This window comes from Lampris incognitus, chromosome 5, assembly GCF_029633865.1.
Source record: "Lampris incognitus isolate fLamInc1 chromosome 5, fLamInc1.hap2, whole genome shotgun sequence".
Lineage (NCBI taxonomy): Eukaryota > Metazoa > Chordata > Actinopteri > Lampriformes > Lampridae > Lampris > Lampris incognitus.
The window spans coordinates 63,179,237-63,195,176 of record NC_079215.1 but is presented as its reverse complement, the minus strand read 5'-3'; the positions used below and the strand labels follow the sequence as shown (position 1 = coordinate 63,195,176).

The 15,940-nt window shown below is 38.8% G+C and overlaps 1 protein-coding gene and 1 gene segment (V, D, J or C); both read left to right on the top strand.

Moving 5' to 3' along the window:
* Positions 1-15,940, top strand: part of LOC130113248 (immunoglobulin mu heavy chain-like) — a 192,585-nt gene that overhangs the window by 96,276 nt on the left and 80,369 nt on the right. The gene's annotated exons all lie outside the window — the stretch shown is intronic.
* On the top strand, positions 5,849-6,312 carry LOC130113255 (Ig heavy chain V region XIG14-like). The segment is given in 2 exon segments: positions 5,849-5,894; positions 6,005-6,312. Coding segments are annotated over 2 exon segments (354 nt in total).

Below are 15,940 nucleotides of genomic sequence, written 5' to 3'. Positions count from 1 at the left end.
CTCATTCCCACTACCCGTCTTTTTACACAAGAACAGAACACATTGTGTCAACCCATTTAACCATGAAGGAGAAGAGAAAAAAAATGAAAGTATGATATGATCAGTTTGTATGTTAGTTGTTAGTAAACCAAAAACAATTTCATGCAGTCGAATGAATCGGACTTTCATTCCATACAAGCTGTCCACAAATGTTCCGAAGTCTGTACTGTTGTACTTATCTGAAATAAATTTTCTTTAAAACTAAAACAGATGAGGGATGATAAAGATAGTTGTCTCAGATCCTGAACGTTCAAATAAAACCTAAATTAATAAAATCATAAGGTATCTTGTAAATCATTGAAACAATGAGCTGTTTGAAGACAAGAAACAAATGCCCCCCCCTTAACCAAATGAAACAACAAGAAGCCCCTTTTCAAGGCCCCAAAAAGAGGGAGGTGGGGTTTCAAAGAAAAGAAATGCTCAATTAACAATACAAAGAAATTGATGTAATCAGTTAAAACCAAATAAATCAAACCAAAAATGAGTCTTATGAGGAGGCTCAAACTCATGGTAAAAAATAACATAAACATAGCCATAGCATAGACCTTTAAAACGCAGGACTCAGTAGGTTTCATTCATATTCAAATAAAATGTAATCGTCCTCCTCACAAGAAGTTGTCAAAGAAATGAATACCCTCTTTAAAAAAAAGAACAACATCATAAAATTCACACCTTAGTGTTGAAAAACAAAACAAGTTCAATATAACACAGAGGAAAGTCAACATAAAAACAAATGAACCCTAGGGTGTCTTCTAATGGAAAGAAAAACAACAGCTTAAAACAACATAACTGTGGTTTACACTGTCCCTGTTACTCTCAAGGCAACCCCCCATCCATCCCCCCAAGGTGTGAAGTGGGTAGGCAGTTGGTTCCCACCAGTTATTCTTTAAAAAAAATCCCAGTAACAGAAAGAAAAACAGAATAGGTAAAATCAAAAATATTGCAACTGTGGCGTTGGACATAATAGAGTTCTGCTTAACAGTTCAGAAAATAAAATAGGGACAGGAAATCCTTCGGTTTAGGGGAATCCTAAAAGAAGTGAGGACAGGATCAAGTTAACGTGAAAAATACACCACAAAAACTTTTCAATGCAACAAAAACAAAAAAACAAAAACCAAATGGATATATCACATTTTATATGAGGTACCTCAGAAAGAAAAGAAATAGATTTCTTGAAAGGATTTAAATAATTAATGCTTTAGGTTGGTGACTTTCTAAAGCCAGTTGCCAATCAAACAGGAACAAAAACAGGGTTGGGTCTGATAAGGATGCTAAACGAGGTGGTCTCTGAAGACTCCTCTCACACCCCAATTGTCAGGAAAACAAAAGGTTTGGAAAAGCCAAAACAAAACCTCCCCCAGCTTTTATATCCCCATTTAAGCCACTCTCAAGGACTTGCAACTTCTAAACACAAAATGGCCAGATGGACAAACACCACAAAACAAACTATGAACACACACACAGACAAGTCATGTCAAACACAAAAGTCAGTCAGGGTCAGTCAAAGTGCGGTTTGGTACCAATGGTTTTGTGTCATAGTCCTCTGTAGCTTTTTCTTTCCCTACTTTCACACTCTTTCTTTTCCGAGTATTCAACATTATTCTGACCAGTACATCTATTTGTTCCCGTAAGGACTTCCACCGGGGCTTCTCTTCACCCTTTTCACCCGCCACAAATACCTTCCCAACGGAACGGCGTCCTCCGCCTTTCTCTCTCCCAATATAATAGCTTCTTCTAACCTCCTTTGTTCTTCCTCCCTTCGTCTCGCCTTTGCCTTGGGACCCTCATTTTTTTGGTTCGTCATCATTTGTATCAGTATGTCGCTCTGCTTCTGCAGGGACTTCCACTGCGGTCCGCCCCCGCTTTTTTCTCCTTCTTCTTTTTCCATTCTACCTTTTACGTCTTCTGTCTATCTGTTAGGGACTCCAACCCTTTACCTATTGTTTAGGGACTCCAATCCTTTACCTATTGTTTAGGGACTCCAACCCTTTACCTATTGTTTAGGGACTCCAACCCTTTACTCTATTTAACCTATTGTTTAGGGACTCCAACCCTTTACTCTATTTGACGTGTACCTCCTTTGGGGGTCCTCAATTCCCCGGGAGAGTCTTTCCCAGCCTTAACCTCACCCCCTCGTCAGAGAGTGAGTGGGTGCGCCACTACCTAGGATCTTAGACAGAGGACTCTAACCTCTTCTACCGATAATCTCCTTTTTACTCTTACCGTAGGGGACTCCAACCCCTCCTCTTTTGTTAAACTGGCCGCCTTCTCCTTCCCGAGCTTAGTACAAATTAGTAATTCAGTCCAATATGCAGATTTCGTTAAAACAGGTTCTGCTTACCTTATTCGTATTGTGGGTCGACCCCAAGCTCGGGAGGTGTCGGCGGGCAGCCACACTGTCCAATTAGGACCGCTTCTTCACATCCCGGACGAGCCCCCAATTTATTGAGAATCACCTTCGTGGTCCTCGTCCCCGGGTCCGTTGATGTGAAGAAAACAGCCACCACGTCTTAGGAGATTAAAATGATTTTATTGAGTACAGATCTGGAGACACACTGCCAATCCGTCGTGTGTGTCTGACTTCTTTGTGTGTCCTGGTGGGTTATATAGACCCCCCTGCTTCTCCTTCACGACACCTCTGGTCTTGATTATCCTATCAATAGAACCTTTTGGTGGTTGAGCTTTAAGAAGTGCTCGTCCTGTTTTAACCTACTGATCTTAGCTGGGGGTCCTCCTCGTACCAGACACGGTGTCTCTCCCAAGGCCCCAGGGGAGGGCAACCCCCTCCCCTACCCACATTCTTGTGGGAGACCTGTAATATATTGGTCTTCATGAATGTGTCTTCTTCACCCTCTGTTCTGGTTACATACATTGGTTACATACTGAGTAATACAAAATACACTCGGATTATATTTAATATCAATCAACACCATCCTACCCTCACTCATGAACAAGACCCCGAGATATTTGAGCTCCTCCACTTGAGGGAGCAACTCATCCCCAACCCGGAGGGAGCAACCCACCATTTTCCGGTAGAGAACCATGGCCTCAGACTTGGAGGTTCTGACTCTCATCCCGGCCATTTCACAAACCGCCCCACTGCGGCGCTGGAGGTCGCGTTCTGATGAAGTCAAAAAAAACCATCATCTCCAAACAGCAGAGATTCAATTCTGAGGTTCCCAAAATGGAAATACTCCTCACCTTGGCTGTGCCTTGAGATCCTGTCCATGAATATCACAAACAGAATTGGAGACGAGGGACAAGCTTGGCGGAGTCCAACACCCACCGAAAACATGTTTGACTTTGTGCCGAGAATGCGGACACAGCTCTCACTTTGGTTATACAAAGACTGGGTGGCTTGTTGTAACTGCCCCGGTACCCCATACTCCTTCAGTACTCCTAACAGAGTGCCCCGGGGTACAAGGTCGTAAGACTTCTCCAAGTCCACAAAACACATGTAGACTGGCCTGAGCACTTCCACAAGGGTAAAGAGTTGGTATGTTGTTCCACAGCCAGGACGGAATCTGCATTGTTCCTCCTGGATCCGAGGTTCGACAATCGGTTCGAGCCTCCTTTCCAGCACCATAGAGTACACTTTCCCAGGGAGGCTGAGTAATGTGATGCCCCGATATTTCGAGCACACCCTCTGGAATATAATTTGAGAGGGAAATTAAACTTCAAGAAATTATGTGTTCGTACAACTTTGAAGAGCATGGGGATTTCAATCTGTGGGGTAAAATTGTGGAACAGTCTGACCATGGAGCTCAAAGAAAGTACAAACATTACACAGTTCAAGAAGAAGTACAAAGGTCTGATTATTTTTTATTTTCCTTTCTTAATTTATGTTTATTTACTTACCAGATTCATTTCCACTATTCACTGATTATACCTCCACAGGGAGTGTAGTTTAGGTGCTATTATACAGGTAGTCCTGTAGATGGCAGTCAAAGCGCACAAATGAAAGGTCTCTGGTATCTGTGTAGCTGTAGTTTAAGTTGTATTAACAGAATGTTGAGTGTTTTGGAGGCATTATTTTGATTGTTAGATTGCTGGTTGGCATACTGCTGTGCAGCTGGCTGGGCTCCGTTTTCTCAGTGGCCGGCGTGGGGTGGCATGTGGCCAGCGGAGGTGCAGCATGCATCACCTGAATTTTGGTGGCGTTTAGCTCAGTAGGAGACACATACTACTATGTTTATGTGTGTGATTAACTTCTAATGCGTTTGTGTGTTCAGTTAAGTAACTGTCATGATAAAGGAGAGACCAATGGCTACTAATGTTTTGCATGATGTGTTGGTTTATTTTCAATGTATTTGGGTTTGATGGTTTAGGATTGTGTTTGCTGATTGGTGGACCTTTCTCATGGATACTTGCCTGTAGTGTTTGACTTTACCTGTTTAACACTAGAACGACCGGGATTTCACTCCTACCTAAAACCACCATGGGCGGTCAAATTATGGCTGGTTTTTAAACTTTATATCTGTCAAGATAAATACCCAACTGAGATATTAATGCATTAGATACTATGTTAGTATGTCTGTTAGGATATTTACTGGATACCAATGATTTTTTTTAACGAAGAAAGGATCTCTCTCTCTCTCTCTCTCGCTCTCTCTTTCTCTCTCTGTATGTGTATATATATATATATATATATATATATATATATATATATATATATATATATATATATATATATATATATATATATATATATATCCGCTTACTGTCCACAATAGTGGAAGCATTATATCCACCAAACATGGAGCATAAACCCCTCTTAGAATACATACAAGCAGTGGACAGAAGCAGCCAAAGCAGAAACATGATATTGAGCATTAAAGATGGGTAATGTCTCAAGTTACTGTAAATAGCATGGGGTGTTGTGTCTTTTTGTTGCTGTACACTCAGACAGTAGTGGGGAGGAATATGTCCCACATGACACTAAGACAACTTTTTGAGGAAGTAAGATGTCAGTCAGTAATGTTAGCAAAGGGGACTTAACACATAGTATTTACTGGGAAGGAAACACCTGCTGTCAACATTAATTTGGGTGAATATGAATATTTGCTGGAGAAGAGAAGTACACTAGAAAATAGCAGAAAATAACTGTCGATAACACCATGGGCTAAAAGGGACCAAAGTAAAATAAGTGCTGGTACTATTGCATGAAGGCAAGAACAAAAAAGATGACTAAAAAGAGTCTCGTTGATCAGCAAAACCTGATCTTATCATTTATGTAACAATACTAAGTACACATGAGTTATGTATTTGTGTGGAGCATTTTACTAGTTGGTATATACAGTACAAAACACCTTGTAGTTCCTCTGCTTTGCTGCTCAGGACATCCACCTGTCAGTTATTTGAGTGAAGCAGGTGTTTTATTGTGCAAGACGGACACATCAAAACAGCCCAAATGTACTCCACATACAAAGTAATCCTTCACATTCACTTTCTCAAGCTGGAATTAAAATGATCCAGCAATCCAGTCTTTCACTGAAATCTAAGACTGGCACAAAGAACATGTCCACTTCTGTATTTGTGTCAGGTCACCAAGTTGTTATTCAAATCTCTCTTGAGAAAGAAATGTAAGGTTTTGCTGTGTGTGTTCAGGTAAGATTATTAGAAAACCAGCAATCAAGCTCTATTCATATTTACATAAGACTAGTGACTATTCCTGGAACACTTTAGTATGTAGGTGTCCTATTCTATGCAAAGTATACTTCCTTGTTAGTCCTCTATAAGAAGTTCATACCAGGCTCTTAGTTGGACCAGAAGAAGAGCAGCTCCCAGCAGTTCAACTTCAACACAAATCATGTTGTCTGTAGCTCTGCTGCTGCTGCTGCTGGCAGCTGGATCCTGTGAGTCTCTTTGAGGGAGAAACATTCAGGACCACAAAGCTTCTTCTGTTTATCCTTTCTGTACTGAGGCACAAAGTTGAGTTTTCAACTTTTTTCTCTCTCTTCTACAGGTGTGAACAGTCAGCAGTTGAATCAACCAGCGTCTCTGACTGTCCAGCCAGGACAACCACTGACCATCACCTGTCAGGTCTCTTATTCTGTTAGTAGCTACTGGACAGCCTGGATCAGACAGCCTGCAGGAAAAGGACTGGAGTGGATTGGATATGGAAGAATCGGTTACAGCACATACTACAAAGAGTCACTAAAAAACAAGTTCAGTATCTCTTTTGAAGCTTCCAGTAAGACAGTGACTCTAACAGGACAGAATATGCAGCCTGAAGACTCAGCTGTGTATTATTGTGCCAGAGGCACACAGTAACACAAACCACTGGTAGACCTGTACAAAAACCCTCTCTGTCCCTGAACAGTTAAGAGATGATCCACCAGATGACACAACCTCAACTCACTAAAAACCTCAACCACTGTTTCCTGATGAACCACAAAAACACCCTTTGAATAAATGTAAAAGTAAAAAAGTGGAGGGAAAATAGCATTCTACTGAGAGTATCTAAATAAACCTATTTATGAAGAAATATATAAAGGTTTACAAATCTTATCTAAATTCACATCTCATTCTTCTCCAAATAAATGGGTGCCATATTAGGACTATAAGAAACTTTATATTTTAATAATAATACCACTAAGTTAAACTTCTATAGCGCTTCTCTAACACTCAAAGTGGCTTTACAATAAACGGGGTGAAAGAAGACAACAGATAAACACAACAGACATACAGGGGTGGAGGGGAAGGGGGGCTACGAGAGGGAGAAGCAGCAGCCACACACGGCGGCAGCAGTACTCTCCCACTTAAACACTCACAAAAGGGCAAGAAAAACAAAAAACCACAGCAGTGTAGACGTTGATGTTGTGTAGGGATTTACCCCACAGACCCGAGGTATCCACTAGGTGGCACTATTTACCCCATAGCTGGGGGCTGGGTGGTGGGCATCAGGGAATCTCCACACACCCCGGCGGGCCTGCGTACCGCACGTCTAGGAGCCAGACCTCCTCCGAGTCCCTTGTAGACCAGCCAGGGTCCAAGATGTAGCCAGTTACGAGAAGAAGGATGCTGGCGTCATGGGAAATGTTTGGCGTCTGATACTGACGCACGACGCACCCTTAGCGTCTGTGTGAGACGCACCAGGCTTTCACCTGACTTTAAATTGAACACATCCGCCGCAATATGTGATGCTCAGAGAGGTAAAGGTAAAGGAAAGATCAGCAATAATGTGTATTTGAATAAAATAAAGGACGTCAGACCAAAACTTTTTAGTATGTGTACAATACCAAAACAGATGCAGAGCAGTTTCAGGCATAGTAACACAAAACGAGCAACCAATATCAACATTTTTAAGCCTTTTAAGATATAATTTAGCAGGGTAGAATCTATGAGTTAGTTTAAACGTGATTTCTCTCACTTTATTAGTTAACAGGTATTTGAGAGGCAAAGTCCAAACTCTTTTCCAAGGAATGTTCTCCACAAATGTTTCCTAGAAAAATTTTACATAAGGTATTGATACTATATCTCTTTGGAATGAAGCTCTAACACATCTATTTCTACTTTTACGATAATTTGAAACACAGTTTACTGATTACAGATCCATCCAGCTCTATAGAGGGAACAACAAAAACACTTAATTTTGAGTCTCTTATCAGCATCAGAGCACCAGAAGGAATGGCATCAAAAACAACTGCATACTCCTTTGGAGGTACTGGGAATTTAAATTTTGATAAAAATTCAGAGTAATTTAGCAAGTGACGCTCTGAGTTAAGCAGTTCACCCACCAACCTAATATCATTGTTAAACCAGTTTCCAAAGAATAATGAGTGATTTTTATAAACGATATTCCTGTTGTTCCATATAAAGTATTTACGAGGAGAGAAGTTGTGTTTATGTAGGAGAGACCAAGCCAACAGAGATTGCTTATGAAAGTTTGATAATTTTACGGGTATTTTAAGAATATCATAATTGCATTGTAGAACAAATTTCAGGCCACCTATTATAGAAAAAAATATAATTAGGGATGAAATTCCATAAGGAAGCGGTGTTTTTCACCAGCTGTCTTATATAATTACTCTTAAATGTATTGTTTAATGTTGTAAAATCCAAAATGTTTAATCCTCCACAATCAGTAGTATTCATAATAAAAGTTATTTTTACAAAATGTGTCTTGTTATTCAAACAAAAGGTTATCAATATTTTTTGCAATTGAATTCTCAACAGGGAAGGAAAGAGCGACATAAGTTAAGTCTTGAAATGCCTTCAGCTTTTGAGAGAAGACGTCTCCCTCTTCATGATAGCTCTCTCTGTAACCATATATTACATTTTTTGCCTGGCCTTTCAATGACTGGCTCAAAATTCAAAGAACATCTTACAGATTCATCTATTTTAATATTTACACCCAAATATGTAACTTGATTCTTAATTGGAATACCACATACAGATGACATTTCACATGTCTTGATAGGCATTAATTCACATTTGTTCATATTTAAATATAAACCGGAAGCACTGGAAAATTCTTAATAAGGGCCAAAGCACGAGGAATTTGAGTAGCATCTTTTAAGAAGAGGGCTGTATCGTCTGCCAGCTGACTGATGAAGACCTGTTTGTACGCAACCACTACACCCAGTAAATCACTATTGGAACTATAAGTAGCAAGAAGTTGTGCAGTGATCAAAAAGCGATAAGGGGAAATGGGACAACCTTGTCTAACTCCGCGATAAAGGTTGAACTTAGAGAAGTACTATATTTTAACTTAATTGAGCTACTACCGTTATTATAAAGAGTTTGATAGTTTTACAAAAGAAGTCCATGAAACCAAACTTTGATAGGGCTTTGATAGGGCAAAAGTAGTTAACGTTGGTTGTTAAGTACTTGGACTTGACCTAGTAGATTGTAACATGTCTGTTGCAGAGATTAATGCACATTTTTGTAGAGCTACCAAATAGAGATGTTCCCACGATGCCATCTTGGTCCTTCCCCAACCGCCATAAAAATTAAGATGATAAAGACGAAGTAGATGACGTGACGAGGAAACATGGAGGTGAGTGAAATTACAAATACAGAACAAGTGGAGGCATCCAAACCAACCCAAGATGGGGGAGATGAATTTGTTACTAAAAGGGTTGCAACTTCTATTGTGTGGACATGGTATGGCTTTAGAAAACCCAACACCAAACAGAAAACTATACTCTGCAAACTGTGTTGCATGACAGTCATTGCTGGAGGTGGACATACTTTTAACTCAAGTGTTGTCCCACTGTACTGCGCCGTATATTTTTTCAGCCCTTCCACACAATACCAATACTGTGGTGGTACTAGTGAGTGGAAGGGCTGAACAAAAATACCTGAGACCTATATGGGGCAACAATCCCCCAACACACACACACACACACACACACACACACAAACTCATAGGTGGTTTAATTTATATAGAGAGGGCAACTAAAAGAGCCAGTTGAAGCTCGTGTAAGTCATAATTTGGTTTTAATCACGAATGCCATTAACTTAAATTATGCTTAAAGTATGCTTAAATTAAAATGTTAGATTGTCTATTTTTGGGCCATGACAAAGTTAGTGTAGTACAATTCTAATTTCTAATGCTCTAATATTTTATTTTGTTTTAGTTGTTTTTATAACTGTAAGCAATATTGTATGAAAACCAAGAATAACAATAAGCAAAGAGGCAGACAATTTGACACAAATCTGATCTTATCTTTTGTGTACAAGTTGCTGAGTACATCTGAGTGACCGATTTGTGTATAGGATTTACTGCAATATATAATCCAGTAGAAGATAAACAAAAACACTTTAAAACCTGTTCTTTTACCAAGCTGGTCAGGACCTCCACCTTTAAGTTATCTGAATGAATCAGACTTGTTATTGTCTGAGACAAATGCACCAAAACAGCCCAAATATCCTCCACCTACAAAGTAAACCTTCCCACTGACTTTCTCAAGGTCGGAAATGAAATGATCACGACGCTGAAATTTTCACTGAAATCAAAAATTTGATGAAACCAAAAGGAGCACTTCCATATTCATCTTAATTAACCAACTAGCATACTGTCCACATCTACCTTCAGAAAGAAATGTAAGGTTTGCTGTTAAATGCAGACAATTTGGACACTTTGTTTGTGAAACTAGACTCCATAGTTAATACTACTGGATATACTCCAAAACTAGGACAAAACCATTTGAAAGATTATGACCCTCTCTTAAACGTGTTTACTGATTAAGCATAAAATACGGCAATTGCAATCTGTTAATATTTGTAAATAAGTACTCCATATTCTTTGAATACATCAGTAGCCACCTATTACACCAGTTGCTCGTGCTATGGAGGTCTGCTTGAAGATGGGCTGTAGCAGCATCCTTATTAATTATTCTAAATATTTTTGTATCGTCCGCAAAAAGGTATGAATCAGATTGTATCACACTTGGTAAATAATTTATGTAACCTGCACGGCAGGGGAATGGGACTATGCTTGCGCAGGGACAGTTTACAGTCTAATGTCTAAGTTCAGTGGAGATTGGTGTAGGTTTTTTTCTAGACCAGATTCTAGTACTCACCCCAAAGACAACACACACACTCGTGGGTATAGTTTACAATAAAAAACAATTTATTTCAACAGTTCAAAGTCAAGTTATTTCAATATCAATACTAAATGAGATGTGTTTTATATATATATATATATATACACTACCGTTCAAAAGTTTGGGATCACCCAAACAATTTTGTGTTTTCCATGAAAAGTCACACTTATTCACCACCATATGTTGTGAAATGAATAGAAAATAGAGTCAAGACATTGACAAGGTTAGAAATAATGATTTGTATTTGAAATAAGATTTTTTTTACATCAAACTTTGCTTTCGTCAAAGAATCCTCCATTTGCAGCAATTACAGCATTGCAGACCTTTGGCATTCTAGCTGTTAATTTGTTGAGGTAATCTGGAGAAATTGCACCCCACGCTTCCAGAAGCAGCTCCCACAAGTTGGATTGGTTGGATGGGCACTTCTTTGAGCAGATTGAGTTTCTGGAGCATCACATTTGTGGGGTCAATTAAACGCTCAAAATGGCCAGAAAAAGAGAACTTTCATCTGAAACTCGACAGTCTATTCTTGTTCTTAGAAATGAAGGCTATTCCATGCGAGAAATTGCTAAGAAATTGAAGATTTCCTACACCGGTGTGTACTACTCCCTTCAGAGGACAGCACAAACAGGCTCTAACCAGAGTAGAAAAAGAAGTGGGAGGCCGCGTTGCACAACTGAGCAAGAAGATAAGTACATTAGAGTCTCTAGTTTGAGAAACAGATGCCTCACAGGTCCCCAACTGGCATCTTCATTAAATAGTACCTGTTAGAGCCTGTTTGTGCTGTCCTCTGAAGGGAGTAGTACACACCGGTGTAGGAAATCTTCAATTTCTTAGCAATTTCTCGCATGGAATAGCCTTCATTTCTAAGAACAAGAATAGACTGTCGAGTTTCAGATGAAAGTTCTCTTTTTCTGGCCATTTTGAGCGTTTAATTGACCCCACAAATGTGATGCTCCAGAAACTCAATCTGCTCAAAGAAGTGCCCATCCAACCAATCCAACTTGTGGGAGCTGCTTCTGGAAGCGTGGGGTGCAATTTCTCCAGATTACCTCAACAAATTAACAGCTAGAATGCCAAAGGTCTGCAATGCTGTAATTGCTGCAAATGGAGGATTCTTTGACGAAAGCAAAGTTTGATGTAAAAAAAATCTTATTTCAAATACAAATCATTATTTCTAACCTTGTCAATGTCTTGACTCTATTTTCTATTCATTTCACAACATATGGTGGTGAATAAGTGTGACTTTTCATGGAAAACACGAAATTGTTTGGGTGATCCCAAACTTTTGAACGGTAGTGTATATATATATATATATATATATATATATATATATATATTACTCTATTATACTTTTTAAAAGTTCTTCCTAATATTCTATTTATTGTCTATATCTATCTATATTCTATTTTATACCCTTCTAATATATTACTTATGCAGCCATATTCTACACTAACAAATTAAACAAAATAATCCAAAATAAAGTATGAGTGAACTCAAAGAAAATAATAAAGAAAAGAAAAGGGGGAATGATTCAGTCTTCCAATTTGTGCAAGGTGCAATGTCCAGATCCTACCACAATCACAGGGGCAAGTTAATGTAGAGGGCGATGATGGTGAATCCAAATCCAGGGCGATGATGGGGGCAATCCAAAGGGGGTATCCAAGGGTTCCAAAAGGTGTAGCAAGGGGGGATTGTTCAGGGTACTAAAAAAAAAAAACAGTCTGCACCTAATTGTACAGATTCCTTATTAATTGCAATCTCTATCAAACAATTACAAACAAAATAAAAATACCCAAATCTAGAGTCAATTCTCAGAATTAAATCATTTCCTACATATAACTAATATGCAGTTGAATGACAACAGCCTATTGCTGTAAGAACAGTTAAAAACAATGTCATCGCAGCCAGGCTGCATGACGGTCAGACGGCACTATCAATGTGAATTCACGTCCAGCTGGCTGCTATGGTTTCCATGGATGCCATGTAGCCCGAGTTGGCTCGGTGGCTAGTGGCAACAAGCATATTATTATATTAAAACGTCTAACATTCCTACATCAAATAAACCCTATGGATCGGCTGTCCTGACTGGTTTTAAAGCTCTGAATCATATGGGAAACTGCTAAGGATCATAGATATACATTTTAGCTGGGTTAGCTTAGCTTAGCAACCAATCGAAAATTGTCAGTCTTTAGATTTCAAGATTTTAAACTCTTAGCTCACCAGGATTCCAGCAGCGTACAAAACACAAGAGACAAGAGTCTTCCTTCTTCCTTCAACAGGAGATCATCTGTCTTTGGATAAAATCAAGATATCCTATGTAATGCTATGATTACATGGAACACAGAAAGCTGTTTACTTTTAGCTTTGGCTTGCGGCTCACCAAGGAAGCTTCGTGGGAGGGATCTTTATGTCGTAGTTCAAATGTCCTATAGTTCAAATATCCGTAGTTCAAATATCAATAATTCAAGTATCCATAGTCAAAGCTGTCTGTATTTCAAAATATCCGTATTTCTCTTGCTTCCAGTCTTTCTCTCATCAGATTAATTCTCTCTTCTCTATTGTTGACAGTTGTTTGTTATGGTTTAAACTCTGTAGCTCGTGTGCCTCCTAGAGGCTACTAGTGGAACTTATATATGTCACAGGGTACATGTAATCATGTGGGTTAAATTTACATAGACAACAAAGAGTACAGGGCCCAACACAGAACCTTGTAGAACTCCAGAGGTCACTGGTTTCCATTTTGAAGTGGCCCCATTTACCACCACCTGCTGTTTCCTATTATGTAAAATAATCCTATATCTCTGTCGTCTATGCCATAAGATTTGAATTTTGACAGCAGTCTTTTATGAGGAACTTTATCAAAAGCTTTTTGAAAGCCCATATAGTATATGCAATCAGCTGATTCCCCTCTATCCAAAGCTGCTGACCACTTATCAAGAACGGTAAGAAGCTGAAGTGTAGTCGATCTTCCAGATAAAAATCCATACTGCTTGTTACTAAATCGTCTGTTAGACTTCATTTGGTCAACAATATACTATGTCCTGATTAGTTTTTCCATTGTCTTACATGCTACAGATGTCAGACTAACTGGCCTGTAATTTCCTGGGAGTGACTTGTTTCCTTTTTTGAAAATTGCACTGATATGTGCCTCTTTCCAATCACAGGGTAAAGTTGATTCTTCTAATGATTTATTATGCAGCATTGTTAGAGGTTCAGTAATCACACTAGTCAATTCCTTTAAGATACTAGGATGTAGCACATCTGGATGTGGTGATTTGTAGACGTTAATATCATGTAGAAGCCGTTTTATATCTTAAAAAGTTATTATAAAACATTCTGTTTGCTGAACTTCCAATCTTGGCAACTCAGGTAATCACAAATACAGGTTCGATCACCAATACACTACTGAAATAATCTGACAGTATTTCTGCTTTTTCAGTATCTGTCTGTTTTTGGGGAGTTCTTATCCTGCTGATTACTATATAAATCTTCTACTGACGTCTTAATTTTTGTCTTCTTATTAATATAATTCCAGATAACCTTTGATTTCAGTTTAGATTGTCTTGCTACGTCTTCTTCGTATAACTGTCTTAAATAACGTGTTCTTGTTTTCACAAAGTTTCTAATTCTTCAATATTGATGTTGTACCTCTGGTTTTTTACTTCTTATTGCCTTTCTCGCAAGAATATTTTTTTCTACAACTTTCCGTTTTGCAATACCGTCCAAGGGGAATTTATGCTTTTTATTCTGGGACCTGGTTTTACTGTTTGGTACGTACTTATCCTCTATTTCTTTCAACTTATCCTGTATTAATCTCTATTTTTCTTCAACACCATAATTAGATAGGTATTGTGTCCAGTCAAAGATTTCCAAATCTCTACGTGCTTCCTCAAAATTCCCCTTGTTGTAATTTTTTCTTGTTGTTTCATTTCTCACCGTTTTTGTGTAACAAATGACCTTAAACATTATGACACAATGATCACTTTTACCTAAAGGGCCTAAATACTGAATGTTATCTATCATTTTATCCTCATTTGTAACTAACTATAAGATCCAACACATGTGTTGTGTCATCACCTCGCCACCTTGTTGGTTCTTGCACATGTTGAAACAGCAATGCATTCTGAATACAGTCCAGAAACCCATTATCTAGTGATGTAAGATTATCCCCCTTTGCATCATTAAAATTCCAGTCTATATTTATCAAAATAAAATCACCCTTAATTAATTTTTGTAAGTACTTTCGAGTTGACACCTCTTCCATTAGAACCAAAAGATTATTATTGTTAGTTTCTGTACCACTATCAGACCTATAAATTAAATCCACCATCAAAAACTCTTGGTTATTGCATTTGATCTCCACCAAAAAATTCTCTTCAAACTCTGTTGCTAATGCAATTTCTTTAACTTCTAATGATTTATGAATATAAAGCAGTAAACCTCTACCTCTATCTTTGTCTATATTCCTTGAAAATAAATTATAACGTTCTATATATCATCCAAATTAAATTCTGCTGGGCTCATTTCGTGCTTCTGATTTTTGGACTTAACTTCAGTAATTCCTATAATATGAATAAGAGGGAGTAATTTCAAATTAGCAATAAATTCATGCATTTTGTTATGGCGTTGCTCTGCATTTGTACAGAGACACATAATACTCTCTGAGGGTGGAGATTTAAAGACATGCCGCGGTTTAACGCAGACAAGCTTATGATCAAGTCATGGGTGTTGGGGATTCTCACCACCCTCTTCTCCTTTAAGAACTTAAAAAGGACAAGCACATAAATATATCATTACAATACGTTATAACACACCATACTTGTAACTAGAGTGAGATCTTGATATGTTATGAATTTGTTGTATGGTTATTTTGATTTAATTATCACAGGATAGGCACTCCCCTGACCGCACGTCACTGACTGCACATAAAACAACTTGTGTTGTGGTCCTTGGCTTGGTGTGCATGACATCATTTGATCCTTGGGGAAAACTACTTGGGGAGCCCGGCTGTAGAGGAAGTGGCTTTACGTTTAACTGTTGTGTTATGTTTTGGATAAGACAACCAACACGGGGAGCACTGGAAAGGATAGGGCATAGATGTTCAGATGCCAGTGGAAATCTTTATGGCAGTAGAATGCAAGGGCTCATGGGAGTTACCAGAGGTGACAGCAACAGCAGGGCACATCTGGAAATGTCCAACTTAAAGCCAGAAGATTCTGCTGTGTATGACTGTGGCAGAGTGCTACAGTATTGGTAGGGAGTGGAAGGGCTGAACAAAAACACCTTTGAGACCTGTAGGGGGCACCAAGCCCCCAACACACACACACACACACACACACACACAC